Genomic DNA, 18,804 nt, shown 5'->3' with positions numbered 1-18,804 from the left:
AAAGAAATAAGCAGACAAAATTGGAACTGGAACACTTGTAATGTAAGCTGATAAATGGGTACTCTCTCCTGATTGGCCGAAATGTGGACACCTAACTGAAAATGCACTCTATAGCAAGGATTACTATCACAATATAGTGCTTTAAACCTTTTAACAAAAGAAATGTTTTGTTTTCACCCCATCCTGAAGCACCGCAACACCTGCTAGACAAGCTGTCTCATTCTACTAACCGCCTCCATTGCTCCAATCATTGCCCACATAATAAACCTCTCGCACATCTTGCAAGGTTTCAAACTAGCGAGAGTAACCCCTCTGGCTTCAGAACATCTCATTCCACTGACACACGCCTTCTCTATTTGAATGACCACATCAAACATGAGCTGGACGTGGGCAAATAGTGCGGCATGGTCATGCTGGACCTCCAAAAGGCATTTGACACCGTAAACCATTCTAAATTGATTGATAAGCTGAAAGCAATGGGTTTTGATAGCACATCTGTGAACTGGATGCAATCCTATCTGGAGGGTACTACCTTGGCGTTCCTCAAGGTAGCATACTAGGACCTTTACTGTTCCTAATTTATGTAAACGACATGATATCAGCTTGTGGCTGCAATTTGTCCCTGTTCGCAAAAAAGGACAAGTTGCAGGTTGAAAAGGCCCTTAGCTCTGAACTCTGTAAAATCTACACCTGGCTCGCTGATAACTGTCATTACACCTGGGTAAAAGTGAATCCATTCTCTTTGGGTCCAAAATAAACCTCTGCAAGGCCGACGGTTCCAGTAAAAGTGGGTGACAATGTTATCACAAGAAAAGAGGACATTTCCTGGGTTGCATTAAGGGGCAAATCTTTCCAGTAAAAAAATGGCAACAAAAAAGTCAACCAAAGAACAAGATTTTTGAGCAGTATCTCCTCATTGGTCAGTATGAATACACTGAGGAGTAGGAGCACTCATCCAAGTGGAGCACTCATCCAATGTCACTTAGACTACGTATGCACCTCATGGCTCCAGATATCCCAAAACAAACTGGTCAGGCTACTGCTTTGCCTTACACCTATAACTAATCTAACCCCTGCTCACTTTGCTAGAGTGGGGTGGCTCAGGGAGAGGACAGAGTACAGCAACTTGCAATGGGCCTGGTCTACAAGATACACTATACCACAAAGACACCCATGTACCTGTCAAACTACTACAACCTGGTCTACAAGATACACTACACCACAAAGACACCCATGTACCTGTCAAACTACTACAACCTGGTCTACAAGATACACTACACCACAAAGACACCCATGTACCTGTCAGACTACTACAACCTGGTCTACAAGATACACTACACCACAAAGACACCCATGTACCTGTCAAACTACTTCAACCTGGTCTACAAGATACACTACACCACAAAGACACCCATGTACCTGTCAATCTACTTCAACCTGGTCTACAAGATACACTACACCACAAAGACACCCATGTACCTGTCAGACTACTACAACCTGGTCTACAAGATACACTACACCACAAAGACACCCATGTACCTGTCAGACTACTACAACCTGGTCTACAAGATACACTACACCACAAAGACACCCATGTACCTGTCATATTTATTATTAGAGTTGTAAAGTTAAATACCTTTTTCTATAGACTGTGCTTCAGGCTGTGGAAGAGCTGCAGACTCAGGTTGTGGAATAGCTGCAGCCTCAGGTTTTGGTGCTGCAGCCTCAGGTTGTAGTGCTGCAGCCTCAGGTTGTAGTGCTGCAGCCTCAGGTTGTGGTGCTGCAGCCTCAGGTTGTGGAGCCTCAGGCTGTGGAGCCTCAGGTTGTGGAGCCTCACGCTGTGGAGCCTCAGGCTGTGGAGCCTCAGGCTGCTGCAGTGGCTGAACTGGAGGCTGATACTGTGGGAATTGTTGTGGGTAGAAGCTCTGCATGGGAGGGGCCGATGGATGGACCGTCAGAACAGGGGCAGATGGAGCTGAAAAAACACCTGGGATTAGTTGAGTCATCAGCCAGATAGCATCGACTATGTCATATTTATGGATCTCCATATATGGGCATAAAAGGGCCATGGACAGACAGACAGATACAGAGATCTCTATATATGGGAATTAAACACACACACACACACACACACACACGCACACGCACACGCACACGCACACGCACACCCACACACACACCCACACACACACAGGTTCCGTGCATTTACAGACAGATGACAAAGATATAACCAAGTGTATTAGTGACAGATCCTCTCTGTCACTAATAAGCTCACCTGCTAGAAGGAAGGGACCTGACATGAGAAGTTGATGGAAATAGATTACAATTCTTTCATGTATTCATTCCATGTTCAAAATGAATCACCCAAAGTTTATGCTCTCATTTTGACACAACTAATATAATATTATTGTGTTTTTCATTTCCACCTTTAGACTGTTCCACCTTTAGTTTAGTCTGGGATGACTCAGGATAGAAGACAGGGTTAAGTTTAGTCTGGGATGACTCAGGGTAGAAGACAGGGTTAAGTTTAGTCTGGGATGACTCAGGGTAGAAGACGGGGTTAAGTTTAGTCTGGGATGACTCAGGATAGAAGACAGGGTTAAGTTTAGTCTGGGATGACTCAGGGTAGAAGACAGGGTTAAGTTTAGTCTGGGATGACTCAGGATAGAAGACAGGGTTAAGTTTAGTCTGGGATGACTCAGGGTAGAAGACAGGGTTAAGCTAATATCAATGGGATTGGATTTTAAGATACTCAGAGGATAAATACCCTCATACCTGTCTAACTGCTTCTCTGGAGTGAGTGACCCCCCCCGATGATTAAAACCCAAGGTGATACATGTATTGATGTGTTAATATTCTATGCTCTGTTGATGAATTGTATACATAGGACCACAATGGAAACAAGCCCCCAGGACTTTACCCCAACTGTTTTACTGTACTTCCTACTGTTTACATTTTTGACTAATAAAGTTTTCAATCAATCAATCAAACAAACATTTCCACATACCTGTCATAGTAGGAGGAGGATAAGGATTATCCATTATATTATTATTATTATTAATACTATTATTATTATTATTATTATTATTTATTTTTTTATTATTATTATTATTATTATTATTATTATATTATTATTAATGTATTTTAATTTTAATTTTAATTTTAATTTTAATTTTAATTTTAATTTTAATTTTAATTTTAATTTTAATTTTAATTTTAATTTTAATTTTATTTTTAATTTTATTTTTATTTTTAATTTTATAATACATACCTGTCATAGTAGGAGGAGGATAAGGATTATCTGTGACGACGTGATGAACTGGAAGATAAAACATTTAGACAAATAATTCATGAATGTTCAAAAAGGTTTGTCTGGCTCAATTACCCTGAGAGTAGCGGACCGGCCTCTTAATGGCCTGGAGATCTGTTAGAGTCCCATGTATACATGTGATATGTAAACCATGTACACGTGTGATATGTAAACCATGTATACATGTGATGATATGTAAACCATGTATACATGTGATATGTAAACCATGTATACATGTGATATGTAAACCATGTATACATGTGATATGTAAACCATGTATACATGTGATATGTAAACCATGTATACATGTGATATGTAAACCATGTATACATGTGATATGTAAACCATGTATACATGTGATATGTAAACCATAGATAGATAGATAGGATACTTTATTGGCAGTTCAAAAAAAAAAGTCAGTGTCATTCATTAAGAAAACGCCAACGTGGACTATACACAAAAAAGCCGTAACTTGTTTCCATTGTGGTCCACCTCGAGACATATAACAACAGACAAACACACTGCACAAACAACCATGAAACAAAGATTAGATTCTTATACAGCAATACCTAAAGGACAAGAAGGTGCCCTGAGAAAAGAATCCAAAGCTATCCGGGGGAGGGGTCTAACTAAGACCAGTTAGTGTTAAGATGGAGCCGTGATTTGAGGTCATTTTATTCACTCTTAGACACACAGTGAGAGGTGAGATACTCTCTCCTTCACTCTTAGACACACAGTGAGAGGTGAGATACTCTCTCCTTCACTCTTAGACACACAGTGAGAGGTGAGATACTCTCTCCTTCACTCTTAGACACACAGTGAGAGGTGAGATACTCTCTCCTTCACTCTTAGACACACAGTGAGAGGTGAGATACTCTCTCCTTCACTCTTAGCCACACAGTGAGAGGTGAGATACTCTCTCCTTCACTCTTAGACACACAGTGAGAGGTGAGATACTCTCTCCTTCACTCTTAGACACACAGTGAGAGGTGAGGTACTCTCTCCTTCACTCTTAGACACATAGTGAGAGGTGAGATACTCTCTCCTTCACTCTTAGACACACAGTGAGAGGTGAGATACTCTCTCCTTCACTCTTAGACACACAGTGAGAGGTGAGATACTCTCTCCTTCACTCTTAGACACATAGTGAGAGGTGAGATACTCTCTCCTTCACTCTTAGCCACACAGTGAGAGGTGAGATACTCTCTCCTTCACTCTTAGACACACAGTGAGAGGTGAGATACTCTCTCCTTCACTCACACAGTGAGAGGTGAGATACTCTCTCCTTCACTCTTAGATAGACACACAGTGAGAGGTGAGATACTCTCTCCTTCACTCTTAGACACACAGTGAGAGGTGAGATACTCTCTCCTTCACTCTTAGACACACAGTGAGAGGTGAGATACTCTCTCCTTCACTCTTAGACACACAGTGAGAGGTGAGATACTCTCTCCTTCACTCTTAGCCACACAGTGAGATGTGAGATACTCTCTCCTTCACTCTTAGACACATAGTGAGAGGTGAGATACTCTCTCCTTCACTCTTAGACACACAGTGAGAGGTGAGATACTCTCTCCTTCACTCACACAGTGAGAGGTGAGATACTCTCTCCTTCACTCTTAGATAGACACACAGTGAGAGGTGAGATACTCTCTCCTTCACTCTTACAGTACGTTTTAACAGCGGGCGACTCTCGGGCGATCGCCGGGCGACATCGTCCAAAAGATAAAGAAAATCCATCTTTCATCGCCCCCCCGCCCACTTCGCCCTATCGCCAGTAGTCGCCGGCTCTCATAGACATATAGTGCACTTCCGGAAAATACTATCCTGATCGCCCGCTGTTAAAACGCACCGTCAGACACACAGTGAGAGGTGAGATACTCTCTCCTTCACTCTTAGCCATCCCAGGATACTGAAGTGGGCGGAGGTAAGGTGAGACCTGCGGGGTTACCTTTTAGGAGAAGCCTCACAGGTTTGTTTTGGGAGGTTCTGCAGCTTTTTCTTTAGTGACTTGGAGATCTAACCCCTGTACCACGAGGTACATGCATAGTCAAAGTGACACTGAATGAGAGCACCGGCCAAGGTCCTCAATGCACTGCTGTTGACATAGGGAGATATCCTGCCCAAGAATCTTGTTCTTTGGTTGACCTTCGAGATCACCATCAACGCCATATTTTCACCCATGAGTTTGTTATTCAATATTTAACCTAAGTAAGTGACCTCTTCCTTACTTGTGACGACATTGTCACCGACTCTAACCGTGAAACCTGGGGACTTGTTGACGTTGATAATTGATCCAAACAGAATGGATTCAGATTTTCCGAGGTGCAATGACAATGTGTTGTCTGAGAGCCAAAGACAGATGCTGCTAAGCTCTGTGCTGAGAACTCTTTCAACCTTTCAACCTTGTCCTTGTCTGAGACCACGAGAGCTGGGTCGTCGTCCACGGAAAAGAACAAATTGCATTTTCATGCCGAGTTCCTGTCGTTAACATGAATCAAAAACAGTAGAGGCCCTAGGATGCTCCCTTGTGGGACCCCACACTCTACTGGGAGGGAAGTGGACAGGGTACCATTCACCTCAACCACCTGTTCCCTTCCCTCAAGGTAAGATCTCACCCAGTTAAGAGATGAGCCGTCAAAACCGATTGCCCTCAGCTTGTTCAACAGTATGGAATGATTCACAGTGTCGAACGCTTTCTGAAGGTCCAGCATAACCATGCCACAGTACTTGCCTACGTCCACCTCGTGTCTGATGTAATATGTCAAGTACAATAGACATGTATCAGTGGAATGGGACCTTCTGAAGCACGATTGCAATTTGAACAGGAACTTGTGATTTAACAGATGTGTGTTTATCTGTTCATAGATTAGTCTCTCTATAACCTTTGAGATGGAACAAAGGATGGAAACGGGGTGGTAGTTCCCAGGGTCTAACTTGCTGCCCTTTTTATACAGAGGAACTACTCTTGCAAGTTTAAATTCCTGCGGGATGTGGCCCTGTCTGATGGACAGGTTTGCTATGTGTGCCACTACAGGGGCAATAGCAACGGCTGCATCTATGAGGAACCTAGTGGGAATGCCGTCATGGCCTGTGGCCTTGGTTGGCTGTAGGGCTCTAAGCTTTAACAGCACATCCTCAGCTGTAACAGGGGAGATCTTAAAACTGTCCTCTACAACGCCAAAATATTTGTAGAAGGCGTTTTTGTGCTGTTCACCATACAGGCCTGAGTGAGAGGGCCATTTGTCCACCAGAGTGGAAGCTATGGTTGTGAAGAAACCATTTAGACAGTTTGCCACGTCCAGTTTTTTCCAGAAATGAGCAAGCCGTTTAACTTGATGTTGAGGTTCGTAATTTTTGTTTTGAGCCTGTTGTTGCAGCCCAATTCCTTTAGGGACTTCCATAGTTTTTGGGGCTTTTTCTGGTTTTCCTCAATCTTCTCATTGAAGTAGTTCTTCTTGGCAGACTTAATCATGCCGGTTACCTCGTTCCGCATTTCTTTGGATTTTTCAAACAGCTGCTCATTTCTGCATTTAGCCATGGTTGAGTCCTTGCCTTCAGCCTGATGACTTTCAAGGGAGCCAGGCTGTCAACCACTGATAAGAAGGCAGATTTAAAACAAGACCAGGCCTCCTCTGTAGATGTACAGTTAAGGACTTTTGACCAATCCAGTTCCTCCAGACCTGTGTTTAGTGCTTCACAGGTGTAATTTTTAATTGTTAACGAGTACAGAACATGAGATCATGGTCACTTACACTGCACTGTATGACATCACACTGCACTGTATGACATCACACTGCACTGTATGACATGGCTTCTGGAGGTCTTGGTCGGGTCATTTGTCAAGATACGATGGATTGTGGTTTGCGAGACAGGGCTCACCCTAGTATATTGAGCCATCAGCTGAACCAGGTTATGAAGGACAGGGCACACCCTTGTATATTGAGACAGGGCACACCCTTGTATATTGAGACAGGGCACACCCTTGTACATTGAGACAGGGCACACCCTTGTATATTGAGACAGGGCACACCCTTGTATATTGAGCGATCAGCTGAACCAGGTTATGAAGGCTAGAGACAGGGCACACCCTTGTATATTGAGCCATCAGCTGAACCAGGTTATGAAGGCTAGAGACAGGGCACACCCTTGTATATTGAGCCATCAGCTGAACCAGGTTATGAAGGCTAGAGACAGGGCACACCCTTGTATATAGACACAGGGCACACCCTAGTATATTGAGCGATCAGCTGAACCAGGTTATGAAGGCTACAATCATTTCGGAAGGACTTATAGATTGGTGTTTTTTTTCAGCAGAATGTTGGTGTTGTAATCACCAAACAGGACTTCCTAGGTCAGCTGATACGTCATCCAACAGGTCAGCTGATACGTCATCCAACAGGTCATAGGTCAGCTGATACGTCATCCAACAGGTGGTAGAAAGTGGATTGGGAGGGAGGTCTGTACAGAACCCCAACCAAGAAGGGTTTTGTTTGGGGAGTTTATAGTCAAACAGACTCAATGTCCTTGTTGTCCATATCAGACGGAACATTGCTCTGACATACACACAGACTTCACCTCCACTGCCATCTCTATCCTTTCTGATAACTGTGTACTTTTCTATTTCTATCTGGGCGTCTTTGATGATACACTATCATCAGTAATATGTTAAATTACACGTAACAACATGTAAAGCAGTACAACACAATACAACAACACATTGTTGTACTTAGCCTACCAAAGCAGCCAGGGTTACTAATTAATAATATATATGTAAATATTGTAGTACTTACCATACCAGCCAGGGTTATTAATTAATAATATATATGTAAATATTGTAGTACTTACCATACCAGCCAGGGTTATTAATTAATAATATATATGTAGATATTGTAGTACTTACCATACCAGCCAGGGGGGGATGGGCAGTAGACTGGTGCTGGTCGGCATGGGCTAACTGTCCAACACATAATATAATTATAATGTAAGTGATACTTTTTGGTTTTTATTTTATTTTTTGTTACTATATTGTGATAGTAATCATTGCTACAGAGCGTTTGTTGGGTCACATGGTCTCTCCAGCTCTTATAGAACAGAATATAGTACATTTTCAGGTAGGTCACAAAATCTAAGCCAATCAGGAGAGAGCACTGAAAATGCATTTTCTGTTTAACAAAGAGCTAGAGACTCCTTTTACTGAACAAACACTCTATATTCAATGAGTGTATATTCGCGGCGCTGTCAGACATAGGATAGGCTCCTGTCCTCTGTATGACTTTCTGTTTAAAGATACTGAGGTGCTCTTATTATAAAATGGGGGGGTGACAGAGTCGCAGTTTGCAGTGCCTTGCTGTGCGTCCAAGCTGCTGTGAGGACATTCCTCCCTCCCCCACTCACTGCTACTAGGCTGCAGCCTATCGATGGCCTGCTGTAGAGAAGCATTGTCTCTTCCCAGCTGTGGAATGTTCTGGCTGATTGGCTCGTTAACAGTCTATTCAACTACTAGTCGAGTAGTAATGGCTATACTCTCTGATCCTCACACAGGAGTCAGCCTAGCACGGACGTGAATTTTGTCTGTCTGTCTGGTAATAGGTAGTTAGAAGCATTAATCATATATGTGTTAAAAACTTACAAATGTATCAAAGCTGCTTCTTTGATACATTTGTGCGGCATAGTGCGGCACTGAGTGCCGCACTATGAGATGGTAGATCTGCTGTAAGTCTTTACAAATGTCTTTTAAATCCTAACCGTTTTCTGAAACACTTATGTTGCTATAATATGTGGTTCTCTAACTTTTTTATGTCAAAATTATATTATATTATATATATAATCTAAAATGACACCGTATGCGTTCCCGGATTGAATGCTCCTTACAAATTGCATTTTGTTTTTAATGTCAATAATTAAAGTAGCTATTCTTCTTCATAATAACATGTTTTTAAAGGTGATATACTGTAGTTAGTAGCAGTGACTGAGACAACAGACTGAAAAACAATGCTGAATAACTGAATGCGCGTGAGCGCACATGCGCGTCCGCAGCTGGTTTCGACCCACATCAAGTCACCATTTGACCAATGTGGCCCGGACCCCAAAATGAGTTTGACACCCCTGCTTTAAAGGGTCCAAATAGACACCCCTGCGTTATGAGCCTGTATAGATCGGCTATTCATGCAGAATGTTCCAAACCCAGAATGGTGATGCAAGGGTATACAATTTAGTTAATGACACACACACACACACACACACACACACACACACACACACACACACACACACACACACACACACACACACACACACACACACACACACACACACACACACACACACACACACACACACACACACACACACACTAGTGTAACTGATTACATTCAAAGGTTGTACCTTCTTGTCCAGGCTGTGGGACGTCTGTTTGCTTTGCTGCTGCTTCTGTAAAAGAATAATCAGTTTATTATATTATATGTTATATTATTATAACATGTTATAATAATATAACATGTTATATTATTATAACATGTTATAATAATATAACATGTTTTATTATTATAACATGTTATAATAATATAACATGTTTTATTATTATAATAATAAAACATGTTATAATATTATTATGTTATAATGTTATAACATGTTATAATATTATTATGTTATAATGTTATAACACGTTATAATAATAAAATAAGTTATAATATTATTATGTTATAATGTTATAACATGTTATAATAATAAAACATGTTATAATATTATTACGTTATAATGTTATAACATGTTATAATATTATTATGTTATAATGTTATAACACGTTATAATAATAAAATAAGTTATAATATTATTATGTTATAATGTTATAACATGTTATAATAATAAAACATGTTATAATATTATTATGTTATAATGTTTTAACATGTTATAATAATAAAATATGTTATAATATTATTATGTTATAATGTTATAACATGTTATAATAATAAAACATGTTATAATATTATTATGTTATAATGTTATAACATGTTATAATAATAAAATATGTTATAATATTATTATGTTATAATGTTATAACATGTTATAATATTATTATGTTATAATGTTATAACATGTTATAATTGAAAAGATGGGCTTACCTTTTGTAGAGGCCTTGGCCTTTGGTTCTTTCTTGGCTTTTTCATGTAAAAACAGATAGAAAAAGACATTTAGGTTTATTCTGTTTCTCTCTTTATGTATTTATATGTATGTATGTACTATGTATTTATATGTATGTATGTACTATGTATTTATATGTATGTATGTACTATGTATTTATATGTATGTATGTACTATGTATTTATATGTATGTATGTATGTATGTATGTATGTATGTATGTACTATGTATTTGTATGTATGTATGTACTATGTATTTATATGTATGTATGTACTGTTTCTCTCTTTATGTATTTTCACCAGTTATACACTTTGTGTCAGCATTGACTTAAAGGGCACTATGTAGGGAGGCAGTATAGAGACCAGGATTACTACATGTTTTTGTGAGGGTATTAACTACCCTAGGAGACATGTGAGGGTATTAACTACCCTAGGAGACATGTGAGGGTATTAACTACCCTAGGAGACATGTGAGGGTATTAACTACCCTAGGAGACATGGGGAGAACATGTGAGGGTATTAACTACCCTAGGAGACATGTGAGGGTATTAACTACCCTAGGAGACATGTGAGGGTATTAACTACCCTAGGAGACACGTGAGGGTATTAACTACCCTAGGAGACATGGGGAGAACATGTGAGGGTATTAACTACCCTAGGAGACATGTGAGGGTATTAACTACCCTAGGAGACACGTGAGGGTATTAACTACCCTAGGAGACACGTGAGGGTATTAACTACCCTAGGAGACATGGGGAGAACATGTGAGGGTATTAACTACCCTAGGAGACATGTGAGGGTATTAACTACCCTAGGAGACACGTGAGGGTATTAACTACCCTAGGAGACACGTGAGGGTATTAACTACCCTAGGAGACATGGGGAGAACATGTGAGGGTATTAACTACCCTAGGAGACATTTGAGGGTATTAACTACCCTAGGAGACATGTGAGGGTATTAACTACCCTAGGAGACATTTGAGGGTATTAACTACCCTAGGAGACATGTGAGGGTAGTAACTACATGGGGAGAACATGCAAACTCCACACAGAAAGGCCCTTTCCCACCTAGGGTATGGGCACTGATGACGGGGAGGAAAGAACACGCCCCAAGTGCCCACAGCGTCCCCGGCGGGAATCAAACCCAGGAGGTCAGTTGTGTATGGTCTGGATCAGAATTCAACGGACCATAAATGTTTTATTGGTGAATGAAAGCTTACCTTTCGTAGAGGCCTTGGCCTTCACTTCTTTTTTGGCTTTTACATTGAAAAAGACTAGAGAAAAACACATTTAGGTTGAAAATAATAAGCTACAATACATAATAATAATAATAATAATAATAATAATAATAATAATAATAATAATAATAATAGTAATAATAACAATAATGATAATAATCAATTAATAATGACTTGATGAATTATTATTCATTCATGATTAATGAAACATTATTATAACATAACAGGTACTATACCATCTTTTCCAGATTCTAGTGTCTCCGTTTGCTTTGGCGTCGCTGCTCCTGTGTGAGAAGTTCATAGAGAAGGAAATAATGACCTTTTTCTGGATATTATTCTATCATAAAAGTATTATAAATGTGATGTTTATGTCAATAAGAGAGGGAGTTATTATTCTATCATAAAAGTATTATAAATGTGATGTTTATGTCAATAAGAGAGGGAGTTATTATTCTATCATAAAAGTATTATAAATGTGATGTTTATGTCAATAAGAGAGGGAGTTACCTTTTTTAGCAAGCTTGGCTCTCACTTTGAAAGAGGAAGAAAAAGAGTCAAATGGATCAAATCAATCAAACCTTCTCATATTCAATAACTGTATAGATTGTATGTTACATTAATCAATAACTGTATTGATTGTATGTTACATTAATCAATAACTGTATTGATTGTATGTTACATTAATCAATAACTGTATTGATTGTATGTTACATTAATCAATAACTGTATAGATTGTATGTTACATTAATCAATAACTGTATTGATTGTATGTTACATTAATCAATAACTGTATTGATTGTATGTTACATTAATCAATAACTGTATTGATTGTATGTTACATTAATCAATAACTGTATTGATTGTATATTACATTAATCAATAACTGTATAGATTGTATGTTACATTAATCAATAACTGTATAGATTGTATGTTACATTAATCAATAACTGTATTGATTTTATGTTACATTAATCAATAAATGTATTGATTGTATGTTACATTAATCAATAACTGTATTGATTGTATGTTACATTAATCAATAACTGTATTGATTGTATGTTACATTAATCAATAACTGTATTGATTGTATGGTTAATGATCAATAACTGTATTGATTTGATGGCAAACAAACTGATTTACCTCTGTGAATGGCAGGAACTCTCTTGTTGACTCTCTGATTGTCCTGTAGCTCTGCAAGTCTGGGAAGAACTGGATACCAAGCAAAATGTCATTATTACTTTTATACTATTATAACTATAACAACCATAATTATAATTATAATATATAAACACGTATTTACTGACACAACAAAACTTCATCATATGTTTTACCTTTTCTTTTGGGTTTGTCAGCCGGGGCTTTTTTAGGTTCTTCTGCCACTGAAAACACAGAAAAACATGAGTCACTGCAGAAGATCTGTTAGATCTGTTAGAATTAGATCTGTTAGAATTAGATCTGTTAGAATTAGATCTGTTAGATCTGTTAGAATTAGATCTGTTAGAATTAGACAACGTTTACGCTCAGCATGAATGAAACTAATTAATTCATGAATACATTAATACATTAATGAATTACATTTACACTCCATTATAATAATGTATTATTATTATTAATAACGTTTACACTGTTTGAAATGATTCAAAGTTCATAAGAGAGCATTTTATATTATGACAAACCTTTATTTTATACATTTATAATTGTACAACAAACCTTTATTTTATTTATTCATAATTGTGTAACAAACCTTTAGTTTCCACAGTCTCTGGGGCCATGGAGGGACATGTGCACACTGAAACCACACAACACCATGTTACCATGACAACCATAACAACAACAATTATCTATATATATCTATCTATAAATGTTCAAACAACAACATTTATCTATCTATGTCTGTCTGTCTGTCTGTCTGTCTGTCTGTCTGTCTGTCCCCGTTTGTTCCATTGTAGACTTGCGGAACAGCATTGTCTGACCGTCTGACAGGCATCTGGACACATGTATCCACTCCAAAATGTATATCTAACACACTAATAAATAATCCCTGTGAAAATATAACATTTTAAAACTAATTTAAACAAACTGCTTTAACAGTCATTCAGATAAGATTGCATCGCGACGAGTTGTGAGCTTGTAGATCTGCTATTTTCAAAATATATGAGCGCTTATGCGAGAGCATTTTTGGGAGTCGGGGCTGGCTTGTCCTATGGAACCTGGGTTGAGGAAATAAACCCGACACTCCAAACCTGCCTCTCCAGGCTATCTCTCATTAATGTGGCAGCACGGGACTGCAGCCCGCCCGAGTCTCACGGAATGACTGCTTTATTTTAGTGTAACTCTGCTTGCTCGGTATGGGTTAAATAATTGAATATACAAATGTATTCCATTGATGGCGATGAGATGTCATTCATGTAGGCTACTTGCCTACTTGACAAAGATTGTACCGTTACGGAATACACGAAAGACACAGTTGGGTTTGCAAGTAGGTAAGTGCATATGTGTGCGTGCGTGTGTGTGTGTGTGTGCGCGTGTGTGTGTGTATGTGCGTGTGTGTGTGTGTGTGTGTGTGTGTGTGTGTGTGTGTGTGTGTGTGTGTGTGTGTGTGTGTGTGTGTGTGTGTGTGTGTGTGTGTGTGTGTGTGCGCGTGTGCGCGTGCGCGTGTGCGTGTGCGTGTTATTTAAATGACGCTCGGTTTCAGCCGTCAGATTTATCAAAGCTCTGAACACTAGGATTGGCTGTATAGGATCCTGTGATAAACACCACTTGGACGTTGGCTTACGGCCAGATTTAAGGCAAACAATACACTTTTTACGCTCCATTGATAAATGAGGGCCATTGACCTTTGACCCTGACAACCCCTGTCAAGGTCACACACATTGACCTTTGACCTCATAAACACTGACCTGGAGGAAGCATCTCCTCAGGCTCTGGAACAACCTTCTCTCCCTCCTCATCTTCATCTTTATCCTCACCAGGAAGCTCCTCCTCTTTGGTTTCCTGAGGAGGAGCAGACTCCTCCTCCTCCATAGGAGCACCTGGTTGACCTGCAGCTGAAGACCATTTATCATGAAGGTACATGAAGGAACATGAAGGAACATGAAGGAACATGAAGGAACATGAAGAACATGAAGGAACATGAAGTACATGAAGGAACATGAAGGAACATGAAGGAACATGAAGGTACATGAAGGAACATGAAGGAACATGAAGGAACATGAAGGAACATGAAGAACATGAAGGAACATGAAGTACATGAAGGAACATGAAGGAACATGAAGGAACATGAAGGAACATGAAGGTACATGAAGGAACATGAAGGAACATGAAGGTACATGAAGGAACATGAAGGAACATGAAGGAACATGAAGAACATGAAGGAACATGAAGTACATGAAGGAACATGAAGGAACATGAAGGAACATGAAGGAACATGAAGGAACATGAAGTACATGAAGGAACATGAAGGAACATGAAGGAACATGAAGGAACATGAAGGTACATGAAGGAACATGAAGCAACATGAAGGAACATGAAGTACATGAAGGTACATGAAGTACATGAAGGAACTATAGAAACAGGAGATAGACTCCTCCTCTACGCTATAGAAACAGGAGATAGGCTCCTCCCCTACACTATTGAAACAGGATAGGCTCCTCCCCTACGCTATAGAAACAGGAGATAGGCTCCTCCCCTATGGCCCACATGGTTCCCAAGGCTGCGTATTGTAGAAACAAATAATACACTGCATTGGTAACACAACATAACAAACTAGACGGACGGACGGACGGACAGGGGGTAAAACATACTCTCTCGCCATGCCGAAAGACAATAACGTAACAAATAACAAGAAGCTTGTGTTATTGATATTTACCAAAGATATCTTCTGCTTCATGGTCTTCTGTCTTGTCACGATCTGCCTCTCCAACATAATGATCATATTCATCTTCCTCTTGTGTGTCAGCATCAGTCTTTGGCTCGTCTTCCTTCATCAATTCAGCTGCAAAGATGGCTAAAAACACACAGTAGATGATCATCTATACAGGTCTATGATCTATACATACATGATCTATACATCTATACATCATCTATACAGGTCTATGATCTTTACATACATGATCTATACCTCTATACATCATCTATACAGGTCTATGATCTATACATACATGATCTATACATCTATACATCATCTATACATGTCTATGATCTATACATACATGATCTACACATCTATACATCATCTATACAGGTCTATGATCTATACATACATGATCTATACATCTATACATCATCTATACAGGTCTATAGATGATATAAACACACAGACAGGTCTTAGAACCCTAACCACACCCATTTTGAGACCTACCCCTAACCCAGTGGTGTCCAAACTTTTTCCAAAGGGGACCAAATTAGAAAATATGAAAACACCCAAGGGCCAGCTCGCGCGCGATAATTTTCGGTTATAGGCGGATTTTGGGCGAAAATGTGCGATTTTCAGGCGGATTTTGGGCGTTTTGGGGCGTTTTATTGTTACTTTATTTCGGTTTTAGGGTTAAGCAAGAGCTAGAGAAGGTGCTGCTATCCTGAGGCGAAGAAGGAAAATGCAACTTTCACTTTTATAAATCTTATTTTTTTATTGAAGGTGCAAGTGTAAGTGTAATAGTGTAATATTTGCCTATCTACCTATATAAAGGAGAAAGCTACTTCCACCGCTGACGCCACACCCACTCCATGCATTTGGACCTCTCGCCGCTGACGTCATACCCACAGCATTGATTTCGACTAAACACAACAACTACATCTGACATCTCACCACAACACCAGCCACAACGTGCACGCTGAATTTACGGGTGGCGTAGGGTACTTCTCATTGCTCACTACACATTTTCCACCTCGCAACATAATTAATTCTACTCACCACATTACGACCACACCGGACGGGGAAACACCTTCGCACTGTTACCGTCAGCACAACCGAACGCTGACGGCCACAGCCGAAACAACACGAGTCCGAGTATAGGATACGCGAGTCCCGCATACGCAGGCTTTAAAATAGGACTGGATCTAAAAGTGCGTGTGTGTGTGTGTGCGTATATATGCGTGTGTGTGCGAAAAAAAGGCTGCTGTGTTTCCACAGTTTACTGTGTGTGTGTGTGTGTGTGTGTGTGTGTGTGTGTGTGTGTGTGTGTGTGTGTGTGTGTGTAAGCACCGCAGGTTAAATCTCCGCACAGACATCCTTCCACTATGATCGTCACCCAGCCAGCAACAACAACAAACCAATCTTATGGCCTACCTTTCTTTGAGGTCAACTGTGTAGAATAACATTGCAAAAATAGTTCCAATCCAGTGCGTAACACACAAACGAAAACACCTCATTTTGAGTCACGAGCGCCGTGAAGAAAAAGTCGAGGCTTTTAATGTGTGTGTGTCTGTGCGACATGTGTGTGCGACATGTGTGTGTGTGTGTGTGTGTGTGTGTGTGTTGTTGTCACGTGACCACTACTAGCCAACCAACAGCCTGGACTACATTCAGTGTTGCCAGATTGTGCGCGAGAAACAAGCCACCATCCATGTGTCCTCGGGCCGCCAATGGCCCGCGGGCCGCACTTTGGACACCACTGCCCTAACCCCACCCATTATGAGACCTACCCCTAACCCCACCCATTATGAGACCTACCCCTAACCCCACCCATTATGAGACCTACCCCTAACCCCACCCATTATGAGACCTACCCCTAACCCCACCCATTATGAGACCTACCCCTAACCCCACCCATTATGAGACCTACCCCTAACCCCACCCATTATGAGACCTACCCCTAACCCCACCCATTATGAGACCTATGATATTTAATATAATGATATTTATTATAATGATATTAAATATAATGATATTAAATATAATGATATTAAATATAATGATATTAAATAATGATATTTATTATAATGATATTAAATATAATGATATTAAATATAATGATATTAAATAATTATATTTAATATAATGATATTAAATAATTATATTTAATATAATGATATTAAATAATTATATTTAATATAATGATATTTAATATCATGATATTTAATATAATGATATTAAATAATATTTAATATAATGATATTTAATATAATGATATTAAATATAATGATATTAAATAATATTTAATATAATGATATTAAATAATGATATTTAATATAATGATATTAAATAATGATATTTAATATAATGATATTTAATATAATGATATTTAATATAATGATATTAAATAATGATATTTAATATAATGAAATTTAATACAATGATATTTAATATAATGATATTTAATATAATGATATTAAATAATGATATTTAATATAATGATATTAAATAATGGTATTTAATATAATGATATTAAATAATGATATTTAATATAATGATAATTAATATAATGATATTTAATATAATGATATTTAATATAATGATATTTAATATAATGATATTAAATAATGATATTTAATATAATGATATTTAATATAATGATATTAAATAATGATATTTAATATAATTATACAAAATGCTCAACAATACCTGATAACAAGAGGTCATCCAAGTCATCAATTTTATCTTCATCATCATCATCCTCATCAGTGGTTGTCGTGGAAACAGACTCTGCTGAGACTTCTAACTCATCATCCAATGAGCTGCTATCATCATCTTCATCATCGTCATCATCATCAGCCAGGACTCCGCTGTCCTCACTGTCAAACCGAGGCAAACCTTCCAGTACTGTTTCTTTAAGGTCCTCCATAGTGAGGTCATCAAATGTATACGCAAAAAGATCTTCATCAGTTTGATCTTTAACAAGATCTTCATCAGTTTGACCTTTAAAAAGATCTTCATCAGTTTGATCTTTAAAAAGATCTTCATCAGTTTGATCTTTAAAAAGATCTTCATCAGTTTGATCTTTGAAAAGATCTTCATCAGTTTGATCTTTGAGATCGAGGTGATCCATTCCGAACGGTTTGTCGAGGTCGAGGTCAGTGTCGTCTCTGGTAGAATCATCTTCGTCATCTTCATCGTCTGCAAAGTTGTCAGAGGAAGCAGCGGTGGCGTCTTCTTCCTCGGATTCTCCCAGAACATC

At 38.9% G+C, this 18,804-nt stretch overlaps 1 protein-coding gene across 1 annotated transcript in view; it reads right to left on the bottom strand.

Annotated features, from left to right (window-relative positions):
• LOC308081328 (uncharacterized protein) overlaps nt 1-18,804 on the bottom strand; it is a 50,650-nt gene that overhangs the window by 9,098 nt on the left and 22,748 nt on the right. The window contains exons 6-19 of the mRNA XM_080457709.1: nt 18,252-18,804; nt 15,558-15,695; nt 14,590-14,736; nt 13,434-13,478; nt 13,021-13,068; nt 12,830-12,898; nt 12,197-12,220; nt 11,926-11,973; nt 11,672-11,725; nt 10,435-10,470; nt 9,698-9,742; nt 8,214-8,267; nt 3,272-3,319; nt 1,637-1,975 (exon numbers count right to left, since the gene is read on the bottom strand). The exon at nt 18,252-18,804 is cut by the window's right edge and continues 1,347 nt beyond it. Coding sequence (XP_080313835.1) covers nt 1,637-1,975; nt 3,272-3,319; nt 8,214-8,267; nt 9,698-9,742; nt 10,435-10,470; nt 11,672-11,725; nt 11,926-11,973; nt 12,197-12,220; nt 12,830-12,898; nt 13,021-13,068; nt 13,434-13,478; nt 14,590-14,736; nt 15,558-15,695; nt 18,252-18,804 — 1,648 coding nt within the window. The remainder of the gene's footprint in view (nt 1-1,636; nt 1,976-3,271; nt 3,320-8,213; nt 8,268-9,697; nt 9,743-10,434; nt 10,471-11,671; nt 11,726-11,925; nt 11,974-12,196; nt 12,221-12,829; nt 12,899-13,020; nt 13,069-13,433; nt 13,479-14,589; nt 14,737-15,557; nt 15,696-18,251) is intronic.

Source organism: Gymnoscopelus braueri (genome assembly GCF_963280865.1).
Source record: "Gymnoscopelus braueri genome assembly, contig: SCAFFOLD_79, whole genome shotgun sequence".
NCBI classification, from domain to species: Eukaryota; Metazoa; Chordata; class Actinopteri; order Myctophiformes; family Myctophidae; genus Gymnoscopelus; species Gymnoscopelus braueri.
Note: the sequence above shows the minus strand (reverse complement) of the source record. Positions and strands in the feature narration are given on the sequence as shown.